We start from the raw sequence: 19,552 nt of genomic DNA, 5'->3' as shown, positions 1-19,552 counted from the left end.
TATTTTTTGTCTTTTTGCAGCTGCATCCAAGCCAAAATATAATCATGCACAAGTGACTATCTCTTTTTGTTTATTTATTTATTTTTGCTTCCTTAGAAGAAGTAATAGAATTGAGCAGAAGGGACAGATACTCTTGAAATTCCTGTCAGAACTCACCCGTACCTGCAGGTCATGAGAAAGGGAAAATGGGTCCAGATCTAATAGTTAAATTCGTTTGTGAGATTCTTACATTTCCACTGCATAAAGACATCTCTTCTTTTTCTCCTTTCCTCTTCAGTCAGGGCTAAAAAGGGAATCTGCTTTCGAAACAAACAGGGAGAGAACTAGCAGCTTTCTGCAAAGGCATTGCAACTTAAAAAAAAAACAAGCAAAAAAACTCCACAGACCTTGCATTTTCTATCTGTAGTTGCAAGATCTTACACCCCTGTGATGTGACTGTGGTTTAGGCTATAGTAGAGATGTCAGAAAGACCCACTAGAGCTTTTTGATGCTAAGTTAAAAGAAGGAAAACCATTTGTTCTCTAAACATAATTCACACACATGCAAGTTAGTTTGCACCTAAGTGAAGTGTCTATTTTACATTGGGGATACAAAGAATATTCTGATCTTTGCAATCATTAAACAGAGTATATACAGTGGAATGTTTTTTCTATGTCCTTTGGGACTATCTATGAGAGATGCTCCAAAAGTAATGCTTCCTATTTTATTATGTCAGCATGTGATAACAAAGTAGATGGTGGTATGGCAGTAGAAGCTGAATCTTCCCACCAGTATTCTATTATATTTTGTTGATGTGGGACAGATGCCAGCAGACAAAATGGCACCTCACATGGAGGTGTGTATGGAGGAAAGGTATGGAACTGAATTCCTCCATGCAGGAAAAAATGGCAGTTAGACACTCATCGGCACTTGCTGAATGTAGAACAGTAGATAAAATCACAGCGAGGCAGTGAGTGGTGCAATGCAGCAGTGGCAACAGGGGTGTGAAAGACAAGACATGTTCTGTATGTCATATAGATGCCTTTTTAAAAAGAAAAAAAAATTAAGCAAGCAGAACATTCAGGCTCTTGTTAATCACTGGTGAAAACGCACAGATAATGGTGGTGACAATGTTGGAAGAGAGTGTTTTGTAGCTGAGAATTTTCTCGATCAAGTAGTGTTATTGTGTTCTTTTTATCTCTTGCAGTTCCCATAGGAAAAAGTAGTAGGCAACTCTTTTAGAGTGACCTGCATATATTACAGCTGGGGAGATCTTAATGTTCTAACAGAACTTTTTAAGCAGTACCTTTTATCTCAACTTTCAGTTTGTTCCCTTTACAACCCATAAGATTAAACCATCTTTAGAAACTGCCACAAATATCCAGAGTCAGAAGTTCTATGGAAATGCTAGAAGAGAGCAAAGAAAAAGACCACATATGAATTGTCTTGTTCTCCTGCATTCTACCCTAGGAGTCACTCACAGATTAAAGCTTTCTCCATGCCTCAAATACTCTATGAATTCTCTTTAGCCTCCAGCAGTTATTTTTAATCATTATCAGCCAAGTCCACATTTGTACCAGCACTTTAGGGAAGAAAGAACAGACCTCTGGTAGACCATTCCAGAGTGAACCAGTCTAGATTTAGCTCCTTATGCTAAATTTCTTGTAATGGCTCTAAAATTGAACTTGAATTCATTTCTCTTTATTTATGTCACTTTAGCACAGTTTGCTAAATGCTTTTCCTCCAGATTTTATCATATGCTGGAAAACAAAGCAAGCACTGAGTATTTCTTACCCTATGAATATAATGGTTACAGATATTTTTTTCCCCCTTGATTAAATATAATAAGTGTAAGAAGAAAAAAGTGCTCTTAAAAAAAATTTAACTCATTTAAATTCATTAAAAGTACTGCCAGGGATATTTAAAGCCTGTTTTCATATTCTGCCTGACTTGTCACAGATTAACTAAATCAGTGACCCACAAAATTAGTTCCTTGTAGCACTTCCAGGTAATCCACAGAACTGATCCTATCATAATACAGAGGAATGCAATTAAAACAGGAGGAGACCTTGTCTTCCTAGGCAGTTCAACTGAAGATGTGCCTGTATTTTAATACACCTTTCATGTAATTTCTGGATTCACTTGGAGTAAGTGGTAAGAAATGGAACAACTGAAGAAGTTTCTTTTGATGACAGGTAAAAATGATGTCTAGTTAAAACTCAGCTATGATCAAAGGCCCAAGCGATATAAAACCTGGAAGGAAACATGGCAGCAGATGTTAGAACAAGACCACAAAGAAACTAGAGTAATAAATACGATCCTGTATGCAAGAAAGTATGTGCAAAATAGCATGCACCAATCACCAAATGCCACCATCAAGGCACATTATTTAAACTTCATCATTAAAAAGATAGAACCGACATGAGGATTTTGTTATCCTCTCAAAGGATCCTTTTTATTACTTCCAAATGTGAAATAGAAAAGAAGGATTGCTGCTAATTCCTTTTGCGGTCTTTGTTCAAGATGAGACCCAAAGGTGACTCTTTCTGACTCTCAGAAAGCAAGAAAAATAATAAAGTCAAGTCCATGAATCACAGATCTGAATATATAATGACTACAAGGAAAAAAAAGTACGCTCAAAAAAGATCTGTTCTGAGAACTAAAGGTCTTTTTCTTCTGATCACAGATGGAGTATTAAAAATTAATATCAGCTTTTCCAGAAAAGAACTTGACAGTCCTATTTTGAGACTCCTTTCACTTTGTCTCTCTTCCTTGTCTCACAAAACATTAATGCCAAAACATTCAAAAAAAGTCCTCTGAGGGTTACTTTGCATATTCTCAGAGGTGCTGGAAGCTTTGAAAAAGTGTCAGAGTATTTCAGTTTTCAGATACCCAATGGGGAAACACTGATCCTGATTTCTTGAAGGCAGATACTCAGCAATTTCAAAATAAATAAGTATACAAAAGTTTCAAAAAAATGGGTGCTAAACTTAGACCGGAAGCCATTTCAGTTCATATTGAGACTTCCAGCTTCACATTTAGAAATAAAATCCTGATTCAAATTTAAGAAATCTAATCCCAGACATCACAGAATGCTAGGAGAAATAGGTTGATAAGTTAGTCAAAACTGGATAACTTCAAAGGCATTTAGGCACCTAAAATCTGCATTTCAGTATATTGATACTGTACATCTAACTAAAAATCTGAGCCACAATCATTTTAGGAAGTGTTGTAAGATTTGTTTTATATACAATATTCTCAGTTTTTAAAGTGGCATGGCCACATGGTGCTGCAGAAACTTCTCCCAAATATGGGGTCTTCTCTAATAAGTAAGGAACTTCAGCTCAGTTTTCATTTTCTTCACTCAAAGAATCTTCAAACAGTGGTGGAATCCACAGGAAGCCTCTCTGAATGTACGTAAAATCATTGGCCATTGTAAGGCCTATGTTTTTAAGGCATTGTTTCTAACCCCACTTTCCGTGTTCAGACTGTTCTTTGTGGGTAATTCAGCACATCTTCAAAGACCAAAGGAACAGCTGAATAAGAATACCAAAATAGGTGGAAAATCCGGCTTGGAGACCATCCTTAGGATTATGCAGGACCCATCACGTTCAGCAGATGATACTTAGCCCCACAGATGCATCCCAGAAATCCTGCCCAGTCTAGAGAAAGCAAGCTGACCTCAAAATTGTTCTTCCAGTTGCTCTAAGTCTACATGGGCATAAACCACAGGCTTTGAATCAGGCCTGTAATGCACCATCTCAGCTCCCTAAATTATTTGTAAGAAAGTCATTGATTCCCAGATGTGGATACCTATATTTGACGAAGCCTGTAAGTGTATCTGTGGAGGTCACTGGATCAGGGCTGTCTTTTGTGACTCATTCCAGGGTTCAACTAGAGTCCAACACAGCACTGGTTTATTCCACCCTTCTGCCACATTACTCTGCATCCAGTGATATTAAAAGCACAGTTTTAATTTCAAGAAAAGCATTAACAGATTGGAAGGAATTTGGAGATAAATAACAAATAGATTGAGGGGTTAAGCACTGACTCATCATGAGAAATAATTTGAGCTATAGGCTTGTCTGGGCCAACTAATGATTAATTGCATACTCAGAAAGAGTCCACAAGTATTTCAAGTATGTAAAGTACTTCTGAAAAATAATCTGTATAGGACAGTCCAACCCACACTTATGAAGGGTGAAAAGAACAAAAACAGGACAATCAGGAGGAGTAAAAGAAAGGCTATAGGGTGTGTAATACCAGCCATATGCTGCAGTGGGAGAAATTCCAGCCATGGGTTAAACTTTGGGACTGGTACCATCAATTAGTCAAACCTTTCTTCCTGCTTTTTAGAAGGGCAGTATTTCAGATTAAGCCTCTGTCAGTGAAAATTCATCTATGGTACTAATATTATGGTGCTGCTTGGTTAAAGACCTGATATACAACTGTTAAGATTTGTACAGATACAAAAAGTTCTGCATCAGATACACATCAAACTTAACACCATGGGAGAGGTTCCTTATTCATTCTTTCAGCCTACAAAGTCTCGTGGCAAGATCATCAGCAACACAAAAACTGTCATTGTGGTCTTAGCTACATTATTGCTGTTCCCGATCACAATGGTGACAATGAGCTCTCTATGACAGCTGGGAATCTGTATTTCTCTGTGTTTAACTTTGATTAGGGAAAATTAGAGAAACACTGACTCACATAAAATGCTGACATGACTCAAAATTTTGATTAATCAGGGGTTTAAAAGAAAGCCCAGAAGGCCCTGACAAACAGGACACATTTGGACATAGGAATCCAGAGAAATTCCTGCAGAAGCTGAATTTCTGTTTTCCTACTGATTATTTTGCTAGTCACAGCTCTCAACAACTCTTCTTCCTCCTTGAATTAACTACATTGCATCAGGAGGCAAGTCCAACCTCCTGCTTTCTACTATGAGAAAGATGTCAGAGTGTCAAGAAACCTTGCTACAGCTAAGAGCAAGCCATTTACATACTCAACCCTATGCTGGACCTGTTTAACTTCAAGTTGCCAAGCAACCACTACCCTCAAGACTCATCAAATCAATGCAACTGCAGCACGTGAAATTTCAAGGCAAAATGTGCTGTGGTCCATTTCTCTGGTTCATATTATGTACAATTGAAAGCCAAAAGGTGACTAACACTCTTAGGACTGAACCTGAGAGAATCAGCATTAGACGAAGAGGCTATTAAGCTGGTAGGGTAATAACAGATATTTAGCCATTATAGAACAAGCCCAGAGGAACCTAGTATATGTCCTCTCATTGAGTATGTTGCATTTCCATCCAGTATTCCCTTTGCAAGTGTAATTGGGGCAGCAAGATTTCTTTTCTTCCAAAAATGAAATGAAGTTTTTTGTGAGATATTCATGCTGAACACCTTTTACTTCTTAATTCAGCTGTAAAATGATATCTGATAATTCTATCTGAAATTAAATAAGCCATGAGATTCAACAATATAGTCATATTATACTCCTGTGTGTCACTGACTGCAGAAACTGGTAGGTTGTAATGTCAAAATCACAGAATCACAGAATCACAGAATCACAGAATGTAATGTCAAAAGACAAAATAGATTCAGTAAGAATTTTGTTTTCAATGTAAAGTACACAAAACACACACAGAAAAATGGGGGGAGGGGAGAGGACAGTGGTGGAAAGAGTGGTCTTTTTCTCTATCTTAATTCATTTGCACATTACAATCCTGCTGAAAAAACTGAAGAGGTTCTAAATGTAAAACTAACTTTAAAAACACCAAAATTCACAGAAAAACAACATCACAGATAGAAAAAAACAAGTGAGGATAATAACATGACAGTCTAAGGGTATACACCAGCAATAGAAGTGTTCTGGATAGCCTGGTTTTCAGGTGACATGAGAAACCTGAGGAAAGGGAGAGACTTCACAAGGCATTGATGGAGGAGGAAGCATGAGGATTTCAAAGAGAACACAGGCTAGCAGAGATTCAAAGAGAAAATTCTTCTGTTCCTATGTCTGTCCAGCTCTTTTATATCTAGAGATGAATGTAACCAAACAGAGGGGAATTTACTTACAGAAAAGCTTATGGGTGAAGTATGCAGTTAGAGGGTGTATTATTATTTGTTCTTTGTGATAAATACCTTTCAAGCAATAAACAATATTTTTAAGAAGGAAGGAAAAAAAATGGATTTCAATCAATTTTCAGCACTTCTGACTCTGGAAATATATTAAAAACGAAAGAAGAAAAAAAAAGAAAGAAGAAAAGGAAGAAGCTTAGAGAGCCAAATTCAGTTGACTGGAGTTACTGTGGCTTCTCAACAAGTTCAGGTATCCATCAGAGAGGATACCTAAAGGCGTATGAGAAAACTGAGGAAAATGACTTCTTAGAGTTGCATGCTACTGCTAGATGTCTGGAGTGCTGTTTGTCCTTTGTCCATCCTATAAAGATGCATGGGTCCTGTTCTTGAATTCTAAATAGCAATAGCTTTCTTTGAATTCGTCTCCTTCTGTCAGTGTTGGCCATAACAAGAAGCATGTTTTAAAATGTCCCTGAAACTCTGACCGATATACCTGCAAACAAATTCAGGATGAAAGTGTTATTCTTGTATTTGTAAGTATCTTCTGCAGTGTGTTCCAGGCAATTTGGTTCATTTTTTGCTAAATGATCTTTCATCTGTATCTTAAGTCTCCTAAGAAGTACCATTCTAGTACTTCCCTGCCTTTCAATAAGGGAAAGAACAAAAAGTAATGAAATATTTGGACTACTTTGTAAGGATCCCAAATACAGATTTTAAATACCTGAATCAGACTTCATCAGCAACAACAACTATAGTTCAATTATTTGAAAAGCAAGATTCAGAGCTGAAAGGCAGTCTATGAAATGAACTTATAAGATGTGATCAGCAATCATTCGTAAAATGTAGGCCACACATTGCAAATCAACATTTTAACAGAAATAAGGACAAATCTACAGTGAAAACTGTAGACCTAAATCATGCTTAAATATTCTTGTGAAGATGCACATGCAAGCCCAATATCCAGCCTCATGCCGTGAAGCAAGGGCATTGAGCTATTTATTGGGTTTCAGCAAACTATTCTCAACATGTTCCTCTGGGCTGACAGCTGCAAAAAAGAAGAACAGAGTTGGATACATAAAGACAGAAACTGTAAAAGTGTATTAAAGGTGGTAATGAGACTGGCTCTTAAGGTCAAGCTTCACTTGAACACAATTAAGAGTGTAAAACCTTGTGTTGGAAAAAAAAGTTGAAATGTGAGAGAATGTGTTAACTAAAGATACTTCAGGGTTAGGCATGATGAACAGAGATCTTGGGAATTGTTTCAAGATTTCAATCTACTTAGTGTACAAAAGGAAATTTGGAAATTTCAACATACATTGGATAGCTTACTTTGAATTTGCTGGACACAAACTGTATTGCTGTTTTGTGCAAATGGAAAGATTCAGTGAAATGAATGAGGCATGCATAACAAACAAATTGCTATGTCACAAATAGTAATTTGTTATTGTTTGGAAAGCTTTAATTTGAGCAGCTTGCTATATCTGACAGTAGAATGGACTCAGAGATGAATCACAGAATCATAGAATGGTCTGGGTTGAGAAAGACCTCAAATAATATCTAGTTTCAACCCCCTGCCATGCACAGAGTCACCAACTACTAGACCAGGCTGCCCAGAGCCACATCCAGCCTGGCCTTAAATGCCTCCAGGGATGAGGCATTCACAACCTCTTTGGGCAACCTGTTCCAGTGCTTCACCACCCTCTGAGTGAAAAACTTACTCCTAATATCTAACTAAACCTTTCCTATCTTAGTTTAAAACAATTCTCCCTTGTCCTATTACTATTAACCCATGTAAACAGTCATACCCTCTCCTGTTTATATGCTCCCTTCAAGTACTGAAAGACCACAATGAGTCTCCCCAGAACCTCCTCTTTTCCAAGCTAAACAATCCCAGTTCCCTCCACCTTTCTTCATAGGACAGGTGCTCCAGCCCTCTGATCATCTCAGTGGCCCTCCTCTGGACTCATTCCAAGAGCTCTGCATTGCTCTTGTTCTCAGGGCCCCAGGCCTGGATGCAGTACTCCAGATGGGGCCTCACAAGAGCTGAGTAGAGGGGGGCAATCACCTCCCTCTCCCTGCTGGCCACCCCTTTTTTAATGCAGCCCAGAACACAGTTGGCCTTCTGGGCTGCAAGTGCACACTGCTGGCTCGTACCCAGCTTTGCATCCACCAGAACCCCCAACTCCTTCTCTGCAGGGCTGCTCTCCAGGAGGTTTTTCTCCTAGTTTGTATGAATATCTGGGATTGCACCGGCCAAAGTGCAACACCTTGTATTTGGCCTTGTTGAACCTCACTAGGTTTTCATGGACCCACTTCTTCAGCCTGTCCATGTCCCTCTGAATGGCTTCCCTCCCCTTCAATGTATCAGCAGCACCGTTTAGTTTAGTATCATCTGCAAACTTGCTGAGGGTGCACTCGATGCCATCGTCTGTGTCATTGATGAAGATGTTGAAGAGCACCGGTTCCAAGACCGACCCCAAGGGACACCCCTTGTGACCAGCCTCCACCCTGACACAGAACCATTGATCACAACCCTTTGGCTGCGTGCAGCCAGCCAATTCTTAATCCATCAAACAGTCCATCCTTCAAATCCATACCTCTCCAATTTAGAGAGAAGGATGTGGTGAGAGACTATGTCAACAAGGCTTTCAAGATGAAGACGCTTTAGTTAATGTTCATAGAGTTTCTGAAACCTATCTGAAAAGCTTCACTGAATGAGCGAAGTTCTCATTACTCAAAAGTACCTTTCACTGTATGGACCTTGTGACATTTAGCACACATGCTTTACAATATGTTTCATTTGCATGGAGCCTACGAGAAACCTAGCTGGGAGTGACTCACATTTTATTTATTTCTCACTTACAGGAAACTAGGTGTTCTCTGCTCTTTTCATTATGCACCCTTAGACACCTTCATGCACCTACGTGTCCTGGCAAGAAAAACTTGCTGGTAGAAAGAATCAGGCATATGCAGAAATGGGGGCAGTTAGCCTGCGTGACATCCATAAACCACAGGGAAAATCAGCTTCAGCTCCAAGTAGCTGTTTGCACACATTTTGCCAGGTGACATTTCGCTCTCCAAAGCTTCTGGCACAGAAAGATGCTCATATATTTACAACCTTTCTTAAGGTCAACTCTGCTGTGTCTCCAGTGGAGTCATTAAATATTAATTGGACCTTGTTTCCAAAAATAAAAACCAGAATCTCTAATTTACTTGTGTAATTAACACCTCTTACAAACCAGGTGTCCTCCTGAACTACACTAAACAAGCTATTTGCAATTCACAATCTCAAAATATGCTATGTGCTTTTGGGACAAAGTTGTTTGTTGAATTCTGCATACAGAGTGGCACATAATTATTTTGAAAAAACAAACAAAATAACTTCCAAAGACTTAAATGCATAAACATAAAATACACCCATCATGTGATCTAGTCAACCCTTCCCGCTCATACAGAATTGTTCCGTTCACTGTAAGCATAAATATATATATATATAAGCAATTTACCAGGGTGAGTTTGAACATCTAGTCCAACAACAGTCAATGCTGCTAAATTTCTCAAAGAGCTTGCAACCCACAGTTGCAAGGAGCAAAATCAGTATTCCTATAAGAAGGTGTAAAAGATGTTTGATTACGTGTTTGATTACATAATAAGCCTAACATTAGCTCTGAAATTTAAGTTCAGCACCACAATTACTCACGTTCAAATAAAGTAAATACATTTTCAGTAATTAATTCTGCACATTATTTGCAAATGCTTGTTAGGTATTAATTTATCCAGGAAGAATCTGCCTGCTCTGCAATGGGGGTAAAGAAACTATGGAGCAAAAATTCACAGATCTGAGGTCTTTATCACCACCTCAACTCAGAGACACATAAGCTTTCACTATCACACAGCCTAAGAGAACAAGTTCTGCTATTGCATCCACCAATCATCTTCTTCATCCATCTTGCTAGGTCTGAGCAGGCTGGGATCCAGATCACGCCTATATGTCTTGGGAATCAGTTTAAGTACTGCTTCACTCCTACCGACTCAAAACCTCAGCCTCATTGACAGGTTTATCTGCAATACAGGATCTAAGAAAAACAATAATAAAAAAATAAACTCATGTTATCTTTGGAGAGGCAACTCTGTTCTTCATAATTGTTAGAGCACTAACCTAGGAAATGTGGCAGGAAGACCTGCTTCCTTCTTCTTGATGGCAGATTCAAATTCCATCCCAAGTCTTGTCAGAAAGAATCTGAATCATCAGTCTTGGAAGTACCTTTGTGAAGGTGTGTGAAGAAAAACAAACTGAAGTTGAACGTCACCTCAGTTGCCTAGACTAGTTAAATTGCCCTTCAGAGATTTTAATCTGACTGCATTAGGAGAAGGATGTCACTCAAGGAAGATGCAGCTCTGAAAGTGCTGATTTTATAACTATTGTTCTGAGGAAATTATACTTCTCCTGCTGCTCTTTAGCAACTCACCATCATTTTCCCTAGTCAAACACAGGTGGGATTGAGCTCCTTCACACTGAGGATGTCAGTACTGGGCAGTCCCTGCTGACCACACATTTCCACTAGGGAACCAAATCACAGTATTTCCAGCTTCCCAACAGACCTGCCAGGTAGCAGAAACCACAAACCCTTCTCTGGAGTGGAGAGAAGGTGGTAAGTAGTAGAAAGAAAGAAAAATCTATCTGCAGAGCCAGCTGTGCATACTGAGCAGAAGAAGATACCTTCTGGTACCACACATAAAATTATTTGCAAATCGAAATAAAGAGGGAAAGCTAGAAAAAGAACTGCGGTTCTTGTCACCTTTCCTTAGCTTCATATGCCTTTTATTTCCTTTTGGAGCATACTGTAGACCTCAGCCTCCTAATTCTTTGTGGAAATTAAATACAAAAGACATTCTGTGACACCCAACACAGACTTAAGATCTTTTTGTTTTTCAATTGGACCTAAGCATCTCCAGAAATGTTGAGTGCTTTGCAAGACTCGGTTGTATTGTAAAGTATATATATGGCAACAACCTAAATTCCTCACAAGGAATTGCTGTAGACTACCAAAACTTTTGGCACAAAACTGACTCTAAAAGAGCAGAAAAATTACCAGAGGTATCTGATCCTAGTGCTGAAATTGAGATGAAAGAGGCATCAGGTATGTAGCAGCATGATAGAGTGGGGAGGCATATGGAGGCAACAGGAAGACAGTAGAACTGGAAAGATTCCACTCACAACATTTTTTGATTTTCGTTTCTTTTTTTTTTCGGAAATATTGTATTTACACAAAATTGGAGAGAGTACAAATACTTTACTAAGAAGACAAAACCATTATAGTACATTCAGTTTAAACACAGGCAGATATATAGATGCAAAGCACAGAGGCCTAAGGTACTTGCATGACCAAAAAAAAAATATATATATATATAGCATCAGAAAGGCAGGAGATAAGAGAACAAAGTATTTGTTATATAGAATCACCTTTCCTTGACTTCATTAGGTTTGCAGTAAGGTGCTCTTCTTCCATGTTGTGGATGATGTCAACCACCCTTTCTCCATGACCACTCAGACACTGATTTTACAAAACAGTTAAGCATCTACTTAATTTTTGGCATGGGAACAGAGCCATTATCACCAAAAGAAATTATACTTGTGCCTAATCACATGCTTATATACTTAGTTTGGCCAGGAAGAGACTTCTCAGTGCTTAATTGGGTACAGTTTATTGTTACATAAAAATATGTGTTCTTTACTGTCTTCTTTTTTTTTTTTTTCTCAAAAAATATTTTAGAATTGCTTTAATTTTCCCTTCATGTACTAGATTAGAAAATAGTAACTTACTGAATGCTATAGAATATCTTTTATTTGTTTCTTTTATCATTAAAGGAATGTTGTTCAAAAATAATTCCTACATTTTATTTTCCAAAGCCTGTTTAGATTTAAAAATAAAGAAATGAGAAAAATACATACAATAATACAGCAGCTTTGTGTTTCTGGGCATTTGGCAGCAGGTTTGTTATAATATTTCTTAGACATCTCTTGACATTAGTTAAAATAATCAGATTAATTGATCAATAGAAAATAAAAGATTATACAATATTATTACAATCCACCAAATATAGTCAATGCATGAAATATTTTACACACTGCATGTTCCTTAGAAAGAATTAACATATTGTAGCCTCTTCTTTGAAACCAAATGTCTTCTGAAGTAATTTTCCTTGAGCACAGTGATAGCTGTCGTTTCTACCATCTAACTGATCTTTTCTCTGTTTTGCTATCTTGAATAAAAGCTTGTTTGAATAGGACTAGCTCAGTGATGTAACTACAGTGCTATTTAACTAAACTCCATATATGTCTTTGTTACTGTTGCTGCAATTATTGTAATCACATACCACTGAAGTACTAAATAGTAGTAACTCAGATACTTGGACTTTGGTTATGCTTGATAGAATACTGGCATATCGAATATATGTACCAATTCCTAAAAGCTATGTTACAATCATGATGCGTGTTAATAAAGAATAATAACAATAACAATCTCAGATTCAAAGTGCTGATCCATATCAATCACTTGAGGCACCAATACAATAAATCAATTAAAAGACTTATTTTTAATATCCAAAACTAACAAGGCAGATCCAGGACTGCCAAGGGGCATGCGCAGCACAAAGGATGCTGAACCTTGCCTTCCAAGCCAGGGACTCCTGTGCACTCAGGAGATGGTGGGCCTGTGGTTTGGGACGCTTCGAGAAATGTCAAGTCTTCAGCCTTGAAACATTAAAAGCTCCTTCTAAGCTTCTCTGAAGCCTCCTTAGGCTCTCTTAAAGCCCTCAAGCCTACTCCATTCTGTCAGGGGCCATATATCTCACTAGCAGCAGACCAGGGAAGAGCCTTTTTGGGAAAGTCCACAAAGAAGTGCATTGCATTAATGCAGCTTCCAACTACTGGAGACGCTGTCACCACTGTCAACATGAGAGGGCAAAGGCAGCTTTCCAGCACTGGCAATCACCTGTCTCGATTGAAGGGGAGTACTTGTCGTGTTGTTAGTTTGTTCTGTGCAAGCAGTAATCATTTTCAGTGTCAAGAGAGCTGTTGTACCCTGATGAAGGATACAGATCCCTTTTAAGTATCCTATTGACGATGTTGATCAGAACTTTTTTGTACTGTTGACGTAAAAGTGAGTAAACAAATGGATCTGACGCAGCCTTACTGTAGGTGAGGCACTTGCTTATAATTCCCCAGTAGTAGTTTATGGTAACAAAAGGAAGGAGCTCTATCAACCTGTTAAACATTAAAGAGAGATGGAAACACTTGAGTGTTATATTCACACTGAGCCCAGTGCTCAAATCATGCCTCATGAAACATTAAAGTAATACTTATTTTCTTACAACACATGGTTCCTGCAACTCTGTACTTATTAACTCCTTGGATTCAATAAAAGCAAAGGGAACTATCTTAACAAAGCAACTGGGAAACAATAATAATTCCTTGTACGGAAAGAGGGGAAAATTGTGTTTTCAGTGTTAATGCTCTCATGAAACAGACATAATGAAGTACTTCAGTTTATTACTACTCTTTCTGAATATAGAGCTTTGTACTAGTAAGTGACAGTGGTCAAAATCTTGGTGATATAACTGATTACTCCTTGCCCATGACAAGTTTAAGATAGAGACATGAACTGGGATGTCTGTACTCACTAAACTCTTCAAATGTTTGGGCATGACACTCATGGCACCAGTCTGTTGCTCCTGAAAACCAGGGTCTCCTTTACATACTATCATATCTGCCAACTTTCATAGAGGTTTGAGGTAAGTGTGTTTAGTAGCATTTACTTACCCGTGAAAATTTCTGTGTGCACTTGGCTGACTGTTAGTTTTGTCAAAGAAAACAAGGAGACAACACTTTTATCATCATTATTTGACCAGACAGCTGTCTCCAGACCTGTGTCTCCTGGCCTGTGCTTCATGGATGATTAATGGCCTCAGCACCTCAGCTGAGAGAGGTGCATTAATCACAGGTAGAGAAACAGAAACCAAGTTAAACAGTATTTTCCTCAGAGGTGAGAACAAACCTTCAGACTCTCCAGCAAGTGTCTGGCATACAGCTCATCTACATAGGGCTAACTCTACACAGAAGTGGAAGGAACATGGTAAAAAAGTTACGTTATCTGTACATCTTTTGTGAAATCTTTTGAATGTTCAAGAATATGCTGTTATATTTATTCAAGAAGGAAAAAAACAGCAACAAAACATCATGAGATAAAACAACTCTTTTCTATATCCTAAGACATCACGATTTCAAAACGCAATTTCAGATGCTTTTTTCAGGCTTGAGGAACCTTTTGGCTTCTTTCCAACGTGCAGAGCTCCCACCTTGCGAAGTGTTCAACTTTGATGTTGTTCAGATCTCCTCTGTATAGAAAAGCTGACTTCCCAACATGAGGACTGAACTTTGCAACAAGCAGATGAACTTTATCAGGAAACATTCTCTTTTGAGACAATGAAACGATTCCTACAGCAAGTACATTTCAGAATCTCATTACTTCTGTTCTTCTGTTTGAAGCTTGTTGGAAAATTCCAGTGAATTCAAAACAGTAACAAAAGAGGAATAAATGAATGTATAAGACATAAAATGTGAGAAATAAATAAATGTACAATAAAAGGCACTTGCTGTTGTTGTTGTTTTTTGTTTGTTTGTTTTCAGTTTATCCCATCCTGTAGTTCAATATAAGTAGAAAATATGCTATTGATATTTACAAAATTGATGTTTTTATAAACACACCAAATAAGGAGAGAAAGATATCCTTCAGCTATGAAAATAGATGTATTGCTATGCATCCCTTTTAATGTGTTATGGGCCCAAATGTAATTGCCTTGAAGCTCACGGAAGAAAATTATTGCAAGATAAAAGGCCTGAACTAAACAAGTCAGCCTTATAAATATCCATCTGAATGAATCTTAGTATAATTTTCTTGATTTCAGTAACATGACAGCAAAGATGAAATTAATCTGCAGGCTTTTAGTGAACAGATGAATATGTTGCTAATGATCAAAATCTCGTTCATATCTCTGAAATGAGGAGCAAACTGAGCTCATAGCACAACCTGAGTCACCAGGCCAAAAAGCAAGAAAAAAATGAAGATCTCTGCCGTTGCCATCACTGAGATTACTTCAGCACAACTGCTAAAAATAGGGTAGGAATGGAGAAGTGATATGATAGCAAGTCGTCCAGCGGCTGCTGCTATTGCTTTTAATCTTGTGCAGCCTGGACATTGTTTTGCCTTTGGGCCAAAGAGCGTCCAGATGTCCTTCTCAATTGCTTCCCATTTTGCATTTACTGAACTTCTTGGTCATTGTGAATGTACCTTGAGACATGCATCTCATAGACTCAGTCTTCTTATTGACACATGTTGTACCCATTTGTCACGAAAGGAAAATGATCTATCTCACCTTTGCCAAATGTAATGTCTGAGGAAGGAAGTGGCTTTTACTTTACAACCATGTAAGGAATAATTTGAGAAGTTTGCAAGAAGAATCTCCATCCTGAAAAATGTGATACTGGAATTTGCTGAGACTGGCAGTATTCAAATGGGATGGAGATGGCAAAATTCACTTTGTTCAATAAAATTATATCCTGCTTATTGTAAAAATGAATAGAAAATGACTCAGAATGTACTAAATAATGATCAATTAACCTTTTAACTGTAATGTAATGTTAGTATTTGTGATAATCCTTTCAACTGCAGAAAAAAATGCAGCTATCCAGGCAGTCAGACCATTTCAGCATCTAAATGGGGACTGAAATGCCATCCTAAAGGTTAAAAAAAATTGTCATGTTTGTGCACTGGCTTCAATATGTTCCACTGCCCATGTAAGAAAAGGACAACAATGATGATCATAAATGACCTACATTTATGTGGTTATGACTATGTAAGATCAGAGTGGCTGAATTCTGTATGTTGGTGTGAATGGAGACCCTGACAACTTGGAAACAAATTTGAGAATGCCTTAATCAATGTGGTAGTTCAAAGAGAAGTGCATTTCCCTAGCCAGAAATCTGTTCTTTTAGAAAGCGTATTGAAAGCACCATTGAACGGTGACTATTATTAAAAAAAATTAATAATTTGTGACATTTTCAGCCCATTTATTTTAGAGACTAAAGACTATATCCTCAGGTGCTGCTATTTGTTATAGTTACATTCGCTTCCAACTCAGGCTTTAAAAATAATAACCATATATTGTATAAAGACCTTACAAGTAGAGAATAAGAATGACATCTGACTATTCTAAAAGGCACAGATCACCAGAGTGGATGCAAATGACTGGCCAGTTGAGAAGCATAGTGTTTCTTCTACATTCTTAAAGATTAATTATTGGTTTTCCTGGAAGCTAACTCCCAAATTATGAGGTCAAGATTCATAATTAGTAATAAATTCACAGACATTAATGTTTCCAGACACAAAGCTTATCTGCCAAATTGTCAGCCTGGATAAATTTAAATTATGTCAGCTCAGCTTCTAATAGTTTCAGACTTTGGCCTGATGCTTTTTTAGGACCTGAGATAATCAGTAGAAGTGATCTGCCTTTCCCTCTATTGCTTGGGTTATGCTAAGAAGGAAGGGTGTCAAATGTTTCAAACTGCTTCTATCTCCCAGTGGCATATAATTAATTCCTGGTACTCATCCTAAAAGCTTCTTGCTCTTGGCAGAGGCACCCAGACCAGGTTGCAATGAGGAAAGTAGAGCCAGAAGCTGACAGAGAGTGCACAGCTCTAGGGGCAGCAGCATGTGAATGTGTGTGAGTTTGTGCAAATGTGTGTTCTGGTGGCCCCAGATCTCCAGTAGGCTCTGCCAGTCCCAGATTAGCTGTAGACTTCCCCAGCCCCACCACACCAGCACCTGCTCATCAGAAGGTACTTTGGTTTCTCAGACAGTCCCCTCATTCACCGCATCAGGAGATACTGACCTGGTGATAATGTAAGGACCAAAACAGATCACGAATGACCCTATAAAAATACTGATTTTCTTGGTAGCCCGTTGCCTCCTTCTTTTCTGCTCATTGAGACAGCGCTGCTTCACACTGCAAAAGGAAAAGAGCAGCTGAGGGGTTAAGGAAAGGAGCAAGGAGGGAACAGCTGAGACCGGTGGAGAGGGGAAGGATTGCTCCCATTGCTGGACTAAGGCATGGCAGGGCAGCTCTGTCTCCGTGGACCTCAGAGTGACACTTACACCAAAACGGTTCCCTGATACCTGGGACTGACATTTAAATGGTGCAGATTACAGATGCACAGCATGTCTGCTAGCTCTCTATGCATTAGCTAGAGCCAGGAGGTTTTGCTAGGAAGGAACACAGGAAGGGGTGTTGGGAAGACAGGACAATGCTCTGCACGAGGGTACCTACTGCAAGAACCCCGGGGTGGTGGATATGAAAAGGCAAGAATTACCTGGGGTGGATATCCACCAGCAAAACCAGAGTCTGCATGGTTATAATGTCTATCCGCTTGCAGTGGAACCGAGCAACTTTCAACACCTTTAAATAGGTGAAACACAAGATCACCAGTGACAGCATGAAACTGGTGGAGTGAAAGACGATGGTGAACACTGTAAACCTTCTCCGCTCTGTCTCTTCCTTCAGGTGCAAGGTGCAAGAGGCATAAACGCTGTTGTAATCTACCCATGAGTAAAACAAGGACACCAAGGGAAAGGTGAGAGAGTGGAGCCACGAGTAGCCCATCAATATCATAGCGTCCTTATACCGCATCTTGCTGGTGTAGCTCAAGGGGAACACCACAGCAATCCACTTATCGATGCTGAGTGCTGCCATGCTCAGCATCGTGTTGGAAGTCAGGAAAGTTTCCAGGAAACCCACAGCTTTGCAGATGCAGCCCCCGAGGGGTTGCTGGTTCCTCAGGATTCCCAGCAGGGTGAAAGGCATGTTCAGGACGGTAAGGAGCAGGTTGCAAAAGGATAAGTTCACCAGGAAAACCCCGGCGACCTGCTTGCGGATCTCTGTACTGTAGACGAAGCATAGCAGCACCAGGAGGTTGGAGAGCAGAGAGACGATCAGCACCAACACGAGGAGCAACGCCAGCAGCACGCCTGCCAAGTCCATCTCTTACCGGGTCCCCTGGAGCGGGCGAAGGCAGGAGGAAGGGGACATCCGAGACGGCACTGCAGCCACCGCCCGCGGCCGCCCGCGCATGTTGCCGGGGGAGTGGAGCCGGAGGAGCGGGGAGAGGAGCCGGGGACAGCGGGGCGCGAGCAGAGGGGCAGAGAGGAGACAAGTGGGGAGAGAGGAGCCAAAGGTACAGGCTGGGAGCTGGCCGAGGGAGAGCGGAGAAGAGCTGCCGGGGAGCGGAGAGGGGTACGCTGATAGCTAGAGGGAAGCGGAGAGGAGAAGCGGGTCCGAAGCCGGGGGCGCCAGGGACCGGGAGCGGGGTCAGCGGGAGCCGGAGGCGCTGAGCCGAAGCCGGGAGCGGAGCTCAGGGTGCGCTGTCCGCGGTGCTGAAGCGGGATCTGCGCCGACGACCGAGCTCCGCTGTTCAGGAGGTGGGCCGGGGTCCCCCTCGCGCCGACGTGATGGCCATGGTCAGCCAGTTCGCTCCCCTCCTTCAGGTACTGAGCATCTTACCCCTGTGCCCAGCCCCTGAAATACTCCAGCCGCGGAGCCTCCCGCGGCGACTCATGCGCAGACGAGCAGCTGCGAAGCACAGACTCGCAGAGATCGCGAAGTAGGTCTGATCCACTCCCGGACCGCAGGAGAGAGCAACAGGAAACCCAACTTTCCGCTAATGCGCAGCTCAGGAAGGATCAAAGCTGGCAGCAAGTTGCTGGTAGTTTAATTGCTGTGCTGTGCTGAGACACACCCTACGTACTCCAGCTGTATCTGGCAATACTGGAACCTGTAGCAAAGCTAGCCTGTGCACCTTGGAACGTTCCTTCCTTCCGTCTAATTACTTGCCCTGTTCTTTTGCCTTTTATTTCACAGCACCTTGAGGAATTCCAGCTTCCCTCTGGTATATTCACACCGTTTCCATCAGCCAGCAAAACGGGAAGGAAGTTGCTTAGCTAGAGACTTCACTTTGGCAACTCAGACTCTTTGAAAGCCCCAAATGACTGAGCAAATACAAATATTGGGGTAGTGCTGGTGTATTCTGTGGAAAGCTAAAATATTTCTCCTACTGTTTTAAATTTACAATGATGTGTTAACATAACAGTAAGATGGTGAGAAACCTTTATCAGATTGTGACAAAAGCTGAAAAGACAAATATATAGGAATCCAGAAATTCTCCCTCTGCACCTGTCAGGGATTTGGATCTTATGGCTCATGTCCAAAGATTTTCTTATCTCAAAAGATAAAATTAAAAATATTAAACTGTCTGCATAAAACTCTGGTACAGTAATAAGCTGCCACATCTAATCATTGTCATATTTCATCATATTTCACAGTTGATTGCCAGAACTGACATGAAGAAAAGGTATTTCACTTACTATCCAAAATGA

General features: G+C 40.0%; 1 protein-coding gene across 1 annotated transcript; it reads right to left on the bottom strand.

The window, feature by feature from the left end:
- Positions 1 to 13,094: 13,094 nt before the first annotated feature.
- Positions 13,095 to 18,161, bottom strand: GPR78 (G protein-coupled receptor 78; the record flags this gene model as incomplete). The annotated part of the gene is made up of 3 exons (XM_079534842.1): positions 13,095 to 13,332; positions 17,016 to 17,129; positions 17,494 to 18,161. The coding sequence occupies 3 exons, from the start codon at positions 18,159 to 18,161 to the stop codon at positions 13,095 to 13,097; spliced, it is 1,020 nt and encodes a 339-aa protein (XP_079390968.1).
- Between the last annotated feature and the right edge of the window lie 1,391 nt (positions 18,162 to 19,552).

This window comes from Tetrao urogallus (assembly GCF_951394365.1).
Source record: "Tetrao urogallus genome assembly, chromosome: 4".
Classification (NCBI taxonomy): domain Eukaryota; kingdom Metazoa; phylum Chordata; class Aves; order Galliformes; family Phasianidae; genus Tetrao; species Tetrao urogallus.
This window is presented reverse-complemented; position numbering and strand designations above follow the sequence as displayed.